Genomic DNA, 17,545 nt, shown 5'->3' on the forward strand with positions numbered 1-17,545 from the left:
CTGGGAGCCCGGGTTTTTTTGTTTTTTGGTGATTTTTTTTGCTGCGCCCCGAGGCCTGTGGGATCCTAGTTCCCCCACCAGGGATGGAACCCACACCCCCTGCAGTGGAAGCACAGAGTCTTAACCACTGGGTGGCCAGGGAAGTCCCCAGTCATGATTTTTAAATGATTTACTTCCACTGAATCATGACAGAAACCCTTAAGTTTCCTTTTCCTCCTCTTGATTTGAAATCAGTTTCACTTTCCAAATCCTCTTCCCTTTCATAAAGGCAGTCACTCAGAGACTGGGAGAAAGCATCAGCTGATGCCTTCTCCCCACCCCACGTCCCTCTTTTATAGCTCCTTCACTACTTACCTTGAGGTAGACGTGAAAGACTTCTGAAGAGCAAATCAGCTTGGACACCAGCTTTTCAGAACAGCAGAGAACAGATCACCATCATGAGGTCAGTGAGATACCTTGCAAGCACCCTCAATCTTGAAACCAAATTGTAAGCTTAGCTTCTTGGGTGCAGGCAAGTTCCAGAGTTGTCCTGTTGCTTGTGGACTAAACATGCCTTTACCAATAGGGGTACTTTTTATTTCTGTGACTTTTCCTGGTGTGTACACTCAGACTCCCTAAGCTTCACGGGTGGAGCTGGGAGCCAGGAGCTGGATGTGAGGGAGGCTTGGCAGGAGTGGTTAGATCCAATCAGGTACCAAGTTTGCTGGTTCAAAGTCAGATCTAAGCAAATTACTCTTTTGAGGCTTTTTCTGTTGTTTTCTTTGAAAGAACTAAGAGGCTTTCTTCTTGTCATTTTAAAAGGAAACATTTCTTTTCAGCAGATGTTATGAAAGATGAAATTGGTAGTAAAAAGGCAACCCATGTTGGGAATTTTGCCCTGAAAGTTGGATCACTTCAAGGTGGGAAGTGGAAAAAACAATCCTTACAGATGGACATTTTTTCCATTTCTTATATGAAAACAAACTGGAAGCTGAGAGTTTATTTATTTATTTAAAAAAATTTTTTTTTATTGAGAGTTTATTTTTTATCCCTGTAATGAGAACTTGTGAGCAGCAGAAAATAATTTCTCTTCAAAACATAATGACCTAATCTCTTTCCTAATACTGATCTAATTTCTAATGAAGGAAAGCAGAGCAATGGTTGCCCGGGGATGGTAGAGGGTGAGACTGGGCTTGACCAGGAGGGTACACAGGGGATGATGCAAATAGTCTATAGGGAGATAGTGGTGGTGGTTACATGGGTATATACATTTGTCAAAATTCATCAAACTACACTTTAAATGGGTTCATTTTATTATATGTAAAGTACAATCTTAGTAAACTTGATTTTCAAAGATGCATATAGACCTGCTTGAGTTCTAACATCAGTTAGAGCCTCAGGAAAAATACAGCTGAGAGAAAAGGAAAACTTTCCCATCAGACACCTATGGGAAGGGATTGAGGGGTTGACTGGCTGGGGAGGGAGCGTCCTAGTGACCATTCCGGGAATGAGGACAGGGCGATCCAAGGGCTCCCAAATGCTCTGCAGGCTTGTGTCTGGGGACGGGGTGGATAAGAGGAATTCACTGCTAAACGCCTCAGGTCACTTCCCCTATGTGATGGGCTTCAAGTCATGAGTGATGTGAATCATAACTACATGAATGAGTTGACCAGAGAAACCTAGCCCTACCCAGTGCCTCGGTAGCCAGTCTGCCTAAGAAGTTTGGCAGTGATCTGTGCTTGGGTGTGACCAGAGCCACGGACCTGAGGAAGTCTGAGGGAGGCTCTCTGGACTATGCTGGATGGAGGCCCACATCAAGGTGCCCTGTTCTCAGAGGCTGTAGGAACAGGGGCAAGTTAGGCTGTTCCTTCTCAGCTGTGCTAAAAATTTCCAAACGGGGAAGCCACCTGGGGAAACACCTCATAGCTGCTGGCTGGCTAATGAGTGCCCTCCTCTGCCCCATCCACTGAGGAACTCTGTTGGCCCCTTTGCACACCCAGAATTCACTTAAAATTATAACACTGATATGCCAGTGATCATGGCAGTAACAGTTTCCTTGTAGTTGGAAGTGCACTCTGTCCAGGGCTCTACACGCATCATCTATTATCATCCTCCCAGTAGCCCAAGGAAGGGAACGCTATTATTTTTTATTAGCCTCATTTTTTAGATGAGAAAAACGGGCCTCAGAGGGCAAATTACTTGGCCGAGAAGTCATATAGAAAGTGTGTCAGAGCAGGGTCATTACTAAGGTGCCAAACTCCAGGGCTGAGCTGCTTCTGGGTACAAAGGCCAAACGGGTGAAATGTATTAATGCTTTTAATTATGCTCACATTAGAGAGGATGGGCAGGGACTGGGAGGTCTGGACCCTCGGGTCCCTATTTGGAGAGGGAGGATCAGTCCTTAGAGTGCCCAGAGCCACACCTGACATGAAGGTAAAAGTGGATCTCCCTACGGCACAGTTTCCTATCATTTGGATGGAAGAAAAAAGGAAATGTATTCCAGGCCATTTTAGAAATGAGGAAATGAGGCTGTGATGTGATTCAAGAAATATCCCAGAGCTGGTCAAAGAGAAAACCAAAGTCCAGGCTTTCTGTGGTTATTTTCCTTTCTTCTAGATGTCTGACTCACTGTTTGATACATTACATGATCTCCCACAAATGGGAAACTGCTTTTCAAAATACCTCCAGGGACTTCCCCAGCAGTCCAGTGGTTAATACTCTTCACTTCCATTGCAGGGGGCATGAGTCCAATCCCCTGGTGGGGGAACTAAGACCCCGCATACCGTACTGCCAAAACAAAACAAAAGAAAACAAAAAACAAAACAAAATACCTCCAGGACTATGCTTCTCAAAAACACGATACAGGGACTTCTGCAACAGAATTTCCAGGGTGCTTGTGAAAACGCAGAGTCCGGAGCCCAAGCCCACCCCTAGGTTGCATCTGAATCTCTGGGAGGAGGGCTTATAATGTGTATGGCATCCACAATGCCTTCTTTCTAACTCTCAAGCACAGTTGCAGAGTCTGTGTAGAATGGTACTCCCAGTGGAGAACTGAGCTCAGCTCTGCATGTTCAGTTTCAGTTCCTCCTCAGCAGGAATCTTGACAGCATTGCCTCAGTTTTGTTTTCCTTTTCCATTTTATAAAAGCACAGACCTAACAGCTAGCATCCTGAGTGGAAACCTCCTCTGCATTTGCTTGCAGCCCACAGCAGAAAATAAAATCGGCCTGAACCCCAGCTTTTCAGAATTGCAGGGAAACGGCCATCAAGAAGTAAATATTCCCTGGTTCTCTGACAGGAAGTTGAGAATCTCTCCCAAATCTTGTTCTTGAGAGCAACTTCCTGAATTATGCTGATTCCGTTTTTGCTAGTAGATTGAATATGCATTTCACTAATCATCTATCTAATCTATCTTACCAATTCATGCACTTTGATTTCTGTGGCTCTGCCTGATTTACAGAGTCAGGTGCTGAGGGATGTGCTCCCAGCAGAGCTGGCAGCTGGCAGCTGGGAAGGGATGTTGAGAGAGCCTAGGAGGGCATGCTCAGATCCTTTCAGGCAAAATCTGGTCAGTGAGAGCTGGGGCCTGGAGGAAAGTTGCTGCAGGTCCCGGTCCCCCTTTTGTTTCTTATATTTGAAAGGACAAAATCAGAGCTTTGCGTGTTTTGTTATGGTTCCTGTGGTTATTTTAAAAGCATGCTTACTTCTCAGCAAATGTGCTAAGGATTAGTTCAGAACTATGAAACTTCATAATGAAGTCGCTTTTGTCTTGAAATGTGCTCTGACAGGACTGGGGAATATGTCTACGTGAACCATCTTCTTACCGACCTGCTAGACTTCCCGTGTGAACTATAAACAGGGAGTAAGTGTCACAGAGTCTCTCAAACTGCGTGGCAGATTCCCTGTACCACACCCGACCCGAGTGCTCTATTAGAACCAAATTACTGGGCCCTGCATTGGGAAATCCTGATTGAACAGATCAGAAATAAGGCCTAGGAAAGAAATATGTATTTAAAGGGGACAGCAGGTACTTCATTCACACACTAAATGCTTCCTGCATTGTACATGTATAAATGTGAGTGGAGGAAGCCCAAAGTGGGTAGGGAGTGGGAGGGGTGGGATGTTGACATAAAGCAAGGCTTGCCTCTTTAAGGGATGTTTTAGGGAGAAGAAACTGGTGATTGGAATTCACTGCCCCAAAGTGAAGTCTTCCCAGAACATTGCTACTCAGTGTGGTTCAAATCTAACACCCCCTGGGAGGTTGCTACCAAGGCAGCATCCCAGACCTACTGAATCCAGATCAGCATTCTAACAAGATCCTCAGGTGATTTGGTCCTTGTGCACACTAAAGTGTGAGAAGCACTGCTCTGGAGAGTTCCTTGGCTCACTTTTTGAAGTGATGGGCTCCTTGGGTTGTCCCTGTCCTGAACAACTAACTGGGCATGAGGTCTGCCTGGCCCTTCACAGAGTCATATGCTCCACAGAAGCATCACCACAATGTCCATGGTCAAGCTGCCTCAGAGATTTCCCTTGAAACTCCTACTTTTACCATTTAAACAGGGCCTCTTTCAAGACTGTACTCTAGTCATGGCTTTGACAAGGTCCTGGAAGGAGATGTGCCAACTACCATGGGGTGTGTGGGCAATGCCACCATCCAGGCGGGTCAGCAGAAAGGAGAAGGAGGAAAGACTGTAAAATGGGTTGATTCTGGATATTTCCTAAGGACTAGCAATGCTGGTTTTATCTGCTTTGGTCACAGCTGCAGCTTGAGGCCATGAGAAATCTCTTCCTGGGCCCAAAGGGCTCTTACCTCCCCAATTCTTTCTATGAGATACCAAATCTCCAGGTAGGAAGGGCACTCAACTCTCCACATTTCACCTGAACTTAGACATTCTCTTTACTTCAGCCAGCATCCTACCTGCTTGCTTGTTCCCTTAAAGATCTGAATTTAATTATTATTCAGCAATTTATTAAATTTTATACACTATATGTGTATATATAGAGATAGAGTATGTATGTCTGTATATATATATATATATATATAGAGAGAGAGAGAGAGAGAGTATTTAAAGCAACTTTCAAAAACATATGAGATACCTTAAAAAACTAAAAATACAACCACCATATGACCCAGCAATCCCACTACTGGGCATATACCCTGAGAAAACCATAATTCAAAAAGAGTCATGGGGTTTCCCTGGTGGCGCAGTGGTTGAGAGTCCGCCTGCGATGCAGGGGACATGGGTTCGTGCCCCGGTCCGGGAAGATCCCACATGCCGCAGAGTGGCTAGGTCCGTGAGCCATGGCCGCTGAGCCTGTGCGTCCGGAGCTGTGCTCCACAACGGGAGAGGCCACAACAGTGAGAGGCCCGCGTACCGCAAAAAAAAAAAAAAAAAAAAAAAAAAAAAAAAAAAAAAGAGTCATGTACCACAATGTTCATTGCAGCATTATTTACAATAGCCAGGACATGGAAGCAACCTAAGTGTCAATCAACACATGAATGGATAAAGATGTGGCACATATATACAATACAATATTACGCAGCCATAAAAAGAAACGAAATTGAGTTATTTGTAGTGAGGTGGATGGACCTAGAGTCTGTCATACAGAGTGAAGTAATTCAGAATGAGAACAACAAATACTGTATGCTAACACATATATAAGGAATCTAAAAAAAAATGGTTCTGATGAAAATAAGGGCAGGATAGGAATAAAGACGCAGACATAGAGAATGGACTTGAGGACACAGGGAGGGGGAAGGGTAAGCTGGGACGAAGTGAGAGAGTGGCATGGACATATATACACTACCAAATGTAAAACAGATAGCTAGTGGGAAGTAGCTGCATTGCACCGGGAGATCAGCTCGGTGCTTTCTGACCACCTAGAGGGGTGGGATAGGGAGGGTGGGAGGGAGACCCAAGAGGGAGGAGATAGGGGGATATATGTATACATATATACACTTTGTATACACATGTATTCGCTTTGTTACACAGCAGAAACTAACACAACACTGTAAAGCGATTATACTCCATAAAGATATATAAAAAAAAGTCTTAGAGCATGTAAAAATGTGTTAGCATATATTTAAATAACAGAAAGGTGGTGAAATAATTTATGTAAATAATAAACTTAAGAGTGCAGCTATCTAAGAAAAACACATGAGATAAATTAGTAAGTGAGGAAAGCTTGGCAAATGGAGTTTTAGCTTCAAATGTTTTATTTTGATCTACTCAGTCAAATACGTTTACATTGTTGTAAATGTATCAATTACATAATTGACATGTAAACATGTCAATTCACAATAAATATCTAATGAAAATCTGCAGGGCATGCGGGGGACCAAGTATTTCATGTACCTAAACTATATAGAAGAAAAAGGGAACATATTTTCTAAGATAATTCTTTTCTTCATTTTATAATTGACATACAAAATTGTAAGATATTGAAAGTGTGCACTGTAGCGATTTAATATATGTATACCTTGTGAAAAGAGTCCCCCATCTAGATAATTAACATACCCATCATCTCATGTAGTTTTTGTGTGTGGGGGGGTGAGACCATTTAAGTTCTACCCTCTTAGCAGATTTCAATTACACAACACAGTGTTATCAACTGTAGTCACCATGCTTTACATTAGCTCCTCAAACCTTATTCATCTTATAACTGAAAATTTGTACTCATTTACCAACCTCTCTCTATTCCCTGCTCCCACCCCTGGCAACCACTTTTCTACTCTGTTTCTATGAGTTTGAATTTTTTTTTTAGATTCCACATATAAGTGATACCATGCAGTATTTGTCTTTGTCTGTCAGGCTCATTTCACTTAGCATAATGCCCTCAAGTTCCATCCATGTTGTCACAAATGGCAGGATTTTCTTCTTTTTTATGGCTGAATAATACTGGTCAGAAAGATGCTTGATATGATTTCAATCTTCTTAAATTGTATTAAGGCTTCTTTTGTGGCCTAACATATGCTCTATCCTGGGGAATGTTCCATGTGTGCTTGTGAAGAACATGTATTCATTCTGCTGTTGGATGGAACGTTCTTTGTGTGTGTGTGTGTGTATCCATATATCCATATATCTATATATCTATATAGATATACATATAAAGTCAATCTGGCCTAATGTGTCATTTAAGTCCAATGTTTCCTTATTGATTTTCTATCTGGATGATCTCTCCATTGTTGAAAATGTGTTACTGAAGTCCTCTACTATTATTGTATTACTATCTATTTCTCCCTTCAGGACTATTAATATTGGCTTTATATATTTAGGTGCTCATATGTAGGGTACATAAATATTTACAGATATTATATTCTCTTGTTGGATTGATCCCTTTATCATTATATAATGACCTTCTTTATCTCTTATTATAGTCTTTGTCTTTATCTCTTATTATAGTCTTATTATAGTCTTCTTTAACTCTTATTATAGTCTCTTATTATATATTTTGTCCAATATAAGCCTGCTTTCTTTTCGTTTGCATGGAATATCTTTTTCCATCTTTTCACTTTCAGTCTATGAGTGTCCTTAAAGCTGAAGGTAGCATATAGTTGGGTCTTGTTTTTTATCCATTCAACCGTTTTGTGTCTTTTGATTGGAGGATTTAGTCCATTTACATTTAAGGTAATTATTGATAGTTATGGACTTACTATACCATTTTATTCATTGCTTTCTGGTTACTTTGCAGTTACTTTTTTCCTTCCTTCGTCTCTCCATCTCTTCTGCTGTGATTTGATGACTTTCTCTAATGATATGCTTGGATTCCTTTCTCTTTATCTTTTGTGTATTTATCATAAATTTATGCTTTGTGGTTATCATGAGCCTTATATAAAACATCTTATATTTATAATAGTTTATTTTAAGCTGATAACTTAAGTTCAAACACATACTAAAGCTCTACCTTTTTAACTCTCTAATTCTCCCACATTATGTTTTTGATGGCACAATTTGTATATTTTTACCTTGTGTATACATTAACAAATTACTGTAGCTATAGTTATTTCTTAAACTTTTGTCTTTTAACCATTATACTAGATTCATAAATGATTTACCCATTAAGGCTAGTATTTTGGGTCTTGGGTGTTGAATAATAGTGGTGAGAATGGACATCTTTGTCTTGATCCTGATCTTTGAGGAAATGCTTTCAGTTTTTCACCATTGAGAATGATGTTTGCTGTGGGTTTCTCATATATGGCCTTTAGTATGTTGAGGTAGGTTCCCTCTATGCCCACTTTCTGGAGAGTTTTTATCATAAATGTGAGTTGAATTTTGTCAAAAGCTTTTTTTGCATCTATTGAGATGATGATATGGTTTTTCTTCTTCAGTTTGTTAATATGGTGTATCACATTGATTGATTTGCGTATATTGAAGAATCCTTGCATCCCTGGGATAAATCCCACTTGATCACGGTGTATGATCCTTTTAATGTGCTGTTGGATTCTGTTTGCTAGTATCAGGTTGAGGATTTTTACATCTATATTCATCAGTGATATTGGCCTGTAATTTTCTTTTTTTGTAGTATCTTTGTGTGGTTTTGTAATCACGGTGATGGGGGCCTCATAGAATGAGTTTGGGAGTGTTCCTTCCTCTGCAAATTTTTGGAAGAGTTTGAGAAGGATGGGTGTTAGCTCTTCTCTAAATGTTTGATAGAATTCACCTGTGAAGCCATCTGGTCCTGGACTTTTGTTTGTTGGAAGATTTTTAATTACAGTTTCCATTTCATTACTTGTGATTGGTCTGTTCGTATTTTCTATTTCTTCCTGGTTCAGTCTTGGAAGGTTATACCCCTCTAAGAATTTGTCTATTTCTTCCAGGTTGTCCATTTTATTGGCACAGAGTTGCTTGTAGTAGTCTCTTAGGATGCTTTGTATTTCTGCAGTGTCTGTTGTAACTTCTCCTTTTTCGTTTCTAATTTTATTGATGTGAGTCCTCTCCCTCTTTTACTTGGTGAGTCTGGCTAATGGTTTATCAATTTTGTTTATCTTCTCAGAGAACCAGCTTTTAGTTTTATTGATCTTTATTTTATTGAGCTTGATAGTTATATCTTCCTCTCGGATTGATCCCTTGATCATTATGTAGTGTCCTTCCTTGTCTCTTGTAACATTCTTTATTTTAAAGTCTATTTTATCTGATATGAGTAGTGCTACCCCAGCTTTCTTTTGATTTCCATTTGCATGGAATAACTTTTTCCATCCTCTCACTCTCAGTCTGTATGTGTCTGTAGGTCTGAAGTGGGTCTCTTGTACACAGCACATATATGAGTTTTGTTTTTGTATCCATTCCACAAGCCTGTGTCTTTTGGTTGGAGCATTTAATCTGTTCACATTTAAGGTAATTTTCCATATATATGTTCCTATTACCATTTTCTTAATTGTTTTGGGTTTGTTTTTGTAGGTCCTTTTCTTCTCTTGTGTTTCCCACTTAGAGAAGTTCCTTTTGTATTTGTTGTAGAGCTGGTTTGGTGGTGCTGAATTCTCTTAGGTTTTGCTTGTCTGTAAAGCTATTGATTTTTCTGTCAAATCTGAATGAGATCCTTTCTGGGTAGAGTAATCTTGGTTGTAGGTTCTTCCCTTTCATCACTTTAAACATACTGTGCCACTCCCTTCTGGCCTGTAGAATTTCTGCTGAGAAATCAGCTGTTAATCTTATAGGAGTTCCCTTGTATGCTATTTGTCGTTCTTCCCTCGTTGCTTGCAATAATTTTTCTTTGCCTTTAATTTTTGTCAATTTGATTACTATGTGTCTCGGCATGTTTCTCCTTGGGTTTATCCTGCCTGGGACTCTCTGCGCTTCCTGGACTTGGGTGGTTATTTCCTTTCCCATGTTAGGGAAGTTTTTGACTATAATCTCTTCAACTATTTTCTTGGGTCCTGTCTCTCTCTCTTCTCCTTCTGCGGCCCCTATAATGTGAATGTTGGTGCATTTAATGTTGTCCCAGACGGCTCTTAGGCTGTCTTCATTTCTTTTCATCCTTTTTTCTTTATTCTGTTCCACAGCAGTGAATTCCACCATTCTGTCTTCCAGGTCACTTATCCGTTCTTCTGCCTCAGTTATTCTGCTACTGATTCCTTCTAGTGTAGTTTTCATTTCAGTTATTGTATTTTTCATCTTTGTTTGTTTGTTCTTTAATTCTTCTAGTGGTTGGTTCTTTAATTTCTCTAGGTCTTTGTTAAACATTTCTTGCATCTTCTCGACCTTTGCCTCCATTCTTTTTCCAAGGTCTTGGATCACCTTCACCATCATTATTCTGAATTCTTTTTCTGGAAGGCTGCCTATCTCCTCTTCATTTAGTTATTTTTCTGGGATTTTATCTTGTTCCTACATCTGGTACATAGTCCTCTGCCTTTCATTTTGTCTATCTTTCTGTGAATGTGGTTTTCCTTCCACAGGCTGCTGGACTGTAGTTCTTCTTGCTTCTGCTGTCTGCCCTCTGGTGGATGAGGCTAAGAGGCTTGTGCAAGTTTCCTGATGGGAGGGACTGGTGGTGGGTAGAGCTGACTGTTGCTCTGGTGGGCAGAGCTCAGTAAAACTTTAATCCACCTGTCTGCTAATGGGTGGGGCTGAGTTCCCTCCCTGTTGGTTGTTTGGCCTGAGGTGACCCAGCACTGGAGCCTACAGGCTCTTTGGTGGGGCTAATGGCAGACTCTGGGAGGGCTCACGCCAAGGAGTACTTCCCAGAACTTCTACTGCCAGTGTTCTTGTCCCCGCAGTGAGCCACAGCTGCCCCTGGGCTCTGCAGGAGACCCTACAACACTAGCAGGTAGGTCTGGTTTCGTCTCCTATGGGGTCACCGCTCCTTCCCCTGGGTCCTGATGCGCACACTACTTTGTGTGTGCCCTCCAACAGTGGAGTCTCTGTTTCCCCCAGTCTTGTCAAAGTCCTGCAATCAAATCCTGCTAGTTTTCAAAGTCTGATTCTCTAGGAATTCCTCCTCCCTTGTTGGACCCCCAGGTTGGGAGGCCTGACGTGGGGCTCAGAACCTACACTCCAGTGGGTGGACTTCTGTGGTATAATTGTTCTCCAGATTCTGAGTCACCCACCCAGCGGTTATGGGACTTTATTTTATTGTGATTGTGGCCCTCCTACCGTCTCACTGTGGCTTCTCCTTTGTCTTTGGATGTGGGGTATCTTTTTTGGTGAGTTCCAGTGTCTTCCTGTCGATGATTGTTCAGCAGTTAGTTGTGATTCCAGTGCTCTCACAAGAGGGAGTGAGCGCACGTCCTTCTACTCCACCATCTTGAACAAATCTCCTAGGAAACTCTTACATAGCATGAAATATGTATGCTCTAAGTGCTTTCCATAGATAGGCTTATTAATTCTCACCAAATCCAGTGTGATAAGTCTATTATTTTCCCCACTTTACAAAGGAGACTCTGAAGCACAGAGAGGTTGCATGGCTAGAAAGTGCTGGGGCCAGTGTATGAAGCCAAGCAAACTGCATTCAAAGGCCACATGGATCTTAGAAATACAGGAACTCAAAGGAAGATCAAAGCAGGTGTGCCCTTTTCAAGGCTAAGCTCTAAATATGTGGTGTTTTGTCTGGCTTATTTCTATTGGCTCTTTGTCACCTAACAAAGAAAATCTGCTTTTGTTTTTAAAGTAATAATGCTGATGAAGATCAGATCAAGGATAAGCTGGAACAGTTGAGATGTCACTTTACATGGGAGTTGGTCATTAAAGACGATGAAATACCTGATTTAGAAAACAGGGTCTTGGACCAGATTGAGTTCCTAGACACCAAATACAACATAGGAATATACAACTTACTGGCCTATGTGAAACACCTGAGAGGCCAGAATGAGGAAGCCCTGAAGAGTTTGAAAGAAGCTGAAGACTTAACCCAGCAAGAACATGCCAACCAATCAGACGTGAGAAGTCTGGTTACCTGGGGTAACTATGCCTGGCTGTATTACCACATGGGCCGACATGCAGAAGCCCAGATTTACCTGGACAAGGTGAAGAACACTTGCAGGAAGCTTGCAAATTCCTCCAGCTACAGAATGGAGTGTCCTCAGATGGACTGTGAGGAAGGATGGGCCTTGCTGAAATGTGGAGGAGAGAATTATGAACGGGCCAAGGTCTGCTTTGAAAAGGCTCTGGAAGTGGACCCTGAAAACCCTGAATTCAGCACTGGGTATGCAATCACCGTCTATCGCCTGGAGAGCTTTCACAAAGAAGAACAAAGTCCTGGGCCATTGTGTCTGAATACCCTAAAACAGGCTATCAGGCTAAATCCAAAAGATGCATATATTAAGGTTCTCCTTGCCCTGAAGCTTCAAGCTGTAGGACAAGAAGCTGAAGGAGAAAAATACATTAAAGAAGCACTGACCAACGCGTCTTCAAAGATCTATGTCTTTCGATATATTGCCACGTTTTACCGAAGAAAAGGCTGTCTGGGTGAAGCTCTTCAGTTGTTAAAACTGGCCTTGGAAGCAACACCCTCCTCTGTCCTCCTACATCACCAGATGGGGCTTTGCTACAAGTCACAAATCATCCAAATAAAGAAAGCTACAAACTGGCAGCCTAAAGGACAGGATAAAGCAAACATCAACAGAATAATACAATCAGCCATACATCATTTTGAATTTGCTGTGCAACAAAAGCCCACATTTGAGTTTGCTTACATAGACCTGGCAGAAATGTACACAGAAGCAGGTGACTACAAAAAAGCTGAAGATGCTTATCAAAAGGTGTTATGCATGGAAGCACTCAACAAACATATGCTGCAACAGGTACATTTCCACTACGGCCGATTTCTGGAATATCAAAAAAAATCTGAAGTTGATGCAATCAGCCATTATTTAAAAGCAGTAAAAATAGAAAACGCATCATTAGGAAGGGATAAAAGTATCAGTTCTTTGAAGAAATTGGCTTTAAAGAAACTTCAGAAAGATGCATCAGATATAGAAAGCTTGTGCATCCTTGGGTTCATCCACAAAGTAAAAGGAGAAATGAATGAAGCCCTGGAGTATTACGAGCAGGCCCTGAGGCTGGTTCCTGTCTTGGAGAACTCTGTGCTTGTGACCGACCCGTAGGCATTGAAATATGGACCACTCTTACATATCACTTGATTTTACGTCAACATATACTAATCATCTTTTCTGCTTGCTGCTTTCAGAAACATATTATGTAATTCACTGCAATGATGTAATCTTTGAACAATTACTCAAACCTGATAAAACATTGGTTGTATTGAGAAAATAGTGAAACAGACTACACAGGTCTCTGTGTGTGTGTGAGAGAGAGAGGAACAGAGAGAAGAACCATTTCTCTGTGAATGTTATATAGTAGAAAAAAGAAAGTTTGTTGAGTAGATCTGTAGCAAATAAAACACTGGCCTTGACATGGAACCAACCTAAATGTCCATCGACAGAGGAATGGATAAAGAAGATGTGGCACATATAAACAACGGAATATTACTCAGCCATAAAAAGAAACCAAATTGAGTTATCTGTAGTGAGGTGGATGGACCTAGAGTCTGTCAGACAGAGTGAAGTAAGTAAGAAAGAGAAAAACAAATACTGTATTCTAACTATATATGGACTCTAAAAAAAAAATGATACTGATGAACCTAGCTGCAGGGCAGGAATAAAGATGTAGACATAGAGAATGGACTTGAGGACATGGGGTGGGAGGGGGAAGCTGGGGTACAGTGAGAGTAGCATCGACATGTATACACCACTGAATGTAAAATAGTTAGCTAGTGGGAAGCAGCAGCATAGCACAGGGAGATCAGCTCGGTGCTTGTGTCCACCTAGAGGGGTGGGGTAGGGAGGATGGGAGGGAGGCTCAAGAGGGAGGGGATATGGGGACATGTGTATGCATATGGCTGATTCACTTTGGTGTACAACAGAAACTAACACAGTATCCTGAAGCAGTTATACTCCAATAAAGATCTATTAAAAAAAACCACTGGACTTACATAAAATAAAATGTTCAGTTCATTCATTTTATTAATAAATAGTTTTCAGTGCTAGATACCAAAAATACTATGGTGATGTAGGGGAGGGAAAATTCTTTTTCCTCTACCCATTTTAGGTTCATTGGCTTGGGCCTTAACTGAAAAAAGACAGATTAACAAGAGAAAAACAAACAAGTTTATTAACACTGCATCAGGCATACACAGGGGAGTACCCAGTGATGAGTAATTCAAAGGGGTGGGTTTACACAGCATTCTAACAAACAAACAATACATTTTTAGAGAAGTGATAAGGTAAAGGCAAAGAACTTTAGTTTCTAAGTGGCAAATTATAGGAAGGCAAATATATGAGGGAAACTAATGGAAGATAATAGCCTGCTTATAAGGTTTGTGATGTATATTTTTCTGTTTTTGTGTCTCTGGGTTGATTAGAGACTAGAGTTGTCTCAGGTGATTATCTTCTGTCATTCCTGGTAGAGGAGGAGAGACATTTTTTTCAGGCAGATGGGGGAGAGCAGAGAGCTTTCCTTATATCTGCTTCTTTTCAACTGCCTTTAGCTCAAAATAATCCTATGGCAAGGTGGCATATTTGGGGGTGGCATATTCTACTACCCCTCAGTGAAACAAAGCAGACATTTTCCCCAAACCTCATGCAGCTTACAATCTAGTAAGAAAGACAGTAAAACAAATACACAGTCCATTAAAGGTCAGCTTTCCCCATGAAGACGTTTGAAATTTAATTCATTGTCAAACTGTGCCAAGTAGCTTCTCTTGTTTTATGCCATTTTGTTTGAAGTGCTATTGATTCAGTCATTTGCTGGTATTGACATTTCTCCGAAGAAGATATACAGATTGCCAACAAACACATGAAAGGATGCTCAACATCACTAATCATTAGAGAAATGCAAATCAAAACTGCAGTAAGGTATCACCTCACACCAGTGAGAATGGCCATCATCAAAAAATCTACAAACAATAAATGCTGGAGAGGGTGTGGAGAAAAGGGAACCCTAACGCACTGTTGGTGGGAATGTAAGTTGATACAGCCACTATGGAGAACAGTATGGAGGTTCCTTAAAAAACTACAAATAGAACTACCATACGACCCAGCAATCCCACTACTGGACATATACCCTGAAAAAACCATAATTCAAAAAGAGTCATGTACCACAATGTTCATTGCAGGTCTATTTACAAGTGCTAGGACATGGAAGCAACCTAAGTGTCCTTTGACAGATGAATGGATAAAGAAGATGTGGCACATATACACAATGGAATATTACTAAGCCATAAAAAGAAACGAAACTGAGTTATTTGTAGTGAGGTGGATGGACCTAGAGTCTGTCATACAGAGTGAAGTAAGTCAGAAAGAGAAAAACAAATACCGTATGCTAACACATATATATGGAATCTAAAAAAAAAATGGTTCTGATGAACCTAGGGTCAGGACAGGAATAAAGACACAGATGTAGAGAATGGACTTGAGGACACAGGCAGGGGGAAGGGTAAACTGGGACGAAGTGAGAGAGTAGCATTGACATATATACACTACCAAATGTAAAATAGATAGCTAGTGGGAAGCAGCTGCATGGCACAGGGAGATCAGCTCGGTCCTTTGTAACCACTTAGAGAGGTGGGATAGGGAGGGTGGGAGGGAGGGAGACACAAGAGGGAAGCGATATGGGGATAGATGCATATGTATAGCTGATTCACTTTGTTATAAAGCAGAAACTAACATACCATTGTAAAGCAATTATACTCCAATAAAGATGTTAAAAAGAAAAAGAAAAAAGAAATATTAAAAGGATGCTACGGGCTTCCCTGGTGGCGCAGTGGTTGAGAGTCTGCCTGCCGATGCAGAGGACATGGGTTCGTGCCCCGGTCCGGGAAGATCCCACATGCCACGGAGTGGCTAGGCCCGTGAGCCACGGCCGCTGAGCCTGTGCGTCCGGAGCCTGTGCTCCACAACGGGAGAGGCCACAACAGTGAGAGGCCCGCATACCGCAAAAAGAAAAAAAACAAAACGAAAAAAACAAAAGAAAAGAAAAGGATGCTAAAGGATCTGAGAGACCGTCTGCAGCAATCATCTTTGATTATGACATTTTATTAATAGACAATGCACAACAAATAATGTTTTTAAAAGGAAAATTAAGGAACCAATGTTATTGTTTTTTCATTCTTGTGTGTGTCTGGGAGGAAGATGTATGAATTTCCTATGTGGCTCTAATAAATTACCACAAACTTGGTGGCTTAAAACCACACTCATTTATTATCTTACAGTTGTAGAGATGAGAAGTCTGAAATTGGTTTCATTGGCCTGAAATCAAGGTGTTGGCACAGTCAAATTCCCTCCAGAGGCTCTAGGGGACAATTCTTTTGGTACCTTTTCCAGATTCTGGAGGCTGCCTCTATTTCCTGGTGCAGACCCCTAATCCACAGAAAATACAAGTCCCCAGGGAATTCCCAGAAATATTGGGCAAGGCTTTGGATTTCTACTGAAACTCTATAGGAAATGAAGTGAGCAAAATTTATATCATTGAGGGGCAGGCATCAGAGTTACATAGAAGCAATTTTCACAACTTCCTTATCACTAAAACATGAGATTTATTAGATTAACAAAAACATAACTTAAAGTGCTTGTGTTGGTGGGAGGAGGCTGTAAGGTACTTAAATAAGTCTAACCACTGCCAACCCCCCGAGTCAGAAATATTAAAGGTAAATAATTATTGGATAAGTGGTCAATTCTCAACTAGGCAGTTTTTCCCAGGTATTGTTATACATCGTTTGTACCCAGAAAGCAGAGCTCATTAATGTAAAATAAATCTCTGGATTATGTAATGTGTTTGTGTGAGATGTGTTTGACAATCTCCAGAGATCACATTTACTTAGTGTGTCTTATAACCTAATACCACCTCTCTCTCCCATCCTTCCCAACTCTGGAAGAGGTCTCTGCACTTCCCGGAGCTCAGTAAAACTAAAATGTGTGACAGCCTGGATGTTTGCAGAGAAAAACAACAAGCAGCAAATCCAGGAAAACAGATGCTCTTTGGTACTAAAGATACTATTGCCAAGCTTACAAATGAACATATCCAGGGATTACCAAGCGGTAACTGACAGCTTTAAGTTGACAGCTGAATTTCAGGAGCTTGTTACTCCCACGGAAATGACTGACAGAACCTCAGTCGGTGTCCTGATTTAGAGCTCCCCCCAAGTGCCCAGCGGGGCTCTCTCATGTACCCTGAATCAAGCCAAGCCATAGCTCCTGCCATTCACTACTATTATAGGTGCCCCAGCCCAAGTCCTTGCTAATTGCTGTCTACACACCACCACAGGCTCTGCCTCCTTGAGGATCATCCTGGCCACCAATGTCTCCATTCTCACGACGCTGCTAGAGCTGGAACGGCATTGGGACTAAAAGCCTCTACCCTACAGCCTGCCCCAGCTTGAGCTGCCCACCCTCAGTCTGTGTCCATAGCTCTGTATCTTGTCCCCAGCCACACCAAATGTGATACAGGCACCTCCACTTTGAAGCCCATGCTGAAGGGAGTACGCCTTCACTGCCATTCCCCTGGAGAGCAATCCTTTCACCCAGGCCATCTCTTGAACTCCAGTACCACCCCCAACTTCCCTTGATCTGTATCCAC

General features: G+C 41.4%; 1 protein-coding gene across 1 annotated transcript; it reads left to right on the forward strand.

The window, feature by feature from the left end:
- Nucleotides 1-274: 274 nt before the first annotated feature.
- LOC309798048 (interferon-induced protein with tetratricopeptide repeats 1-like) lies at nt 275-16,147 on the forward strand. The gene is made up of 2 exons (XM_082646380.1): nt 275-442; nt 11,583-16,147. The coding sequence occupies exons 1-2, from the start codon at nt 438-440 to the stop codon at nt 13,015-13,017; spliced, it is 1,440 nt and encodes a 479-aa protein (XP_082502506.1). The 5' UTR covers nt 275-437; the 3' UTR covers nt 13,018-16,147.
- The last annotated feature ends 1,398 nt before the right edge of the window (nt 16,148-17,545 follow it).

The sequence above is a fragment of the Mesoplodon mirus genome (genome assembly GCF_964341445.2).
Source record: "Mesoplodon mirus genome assembly, contig: HAP1_SCAFFOLD_1472, whole genome shotgun sequence".
NCBI classification, from domain to species: Eukaryota; Metazoa; Chordata; class Mammalia; order Artiodactyla; family Ziphiidae; genus Mesoplodon; species Mesoplodon mirus.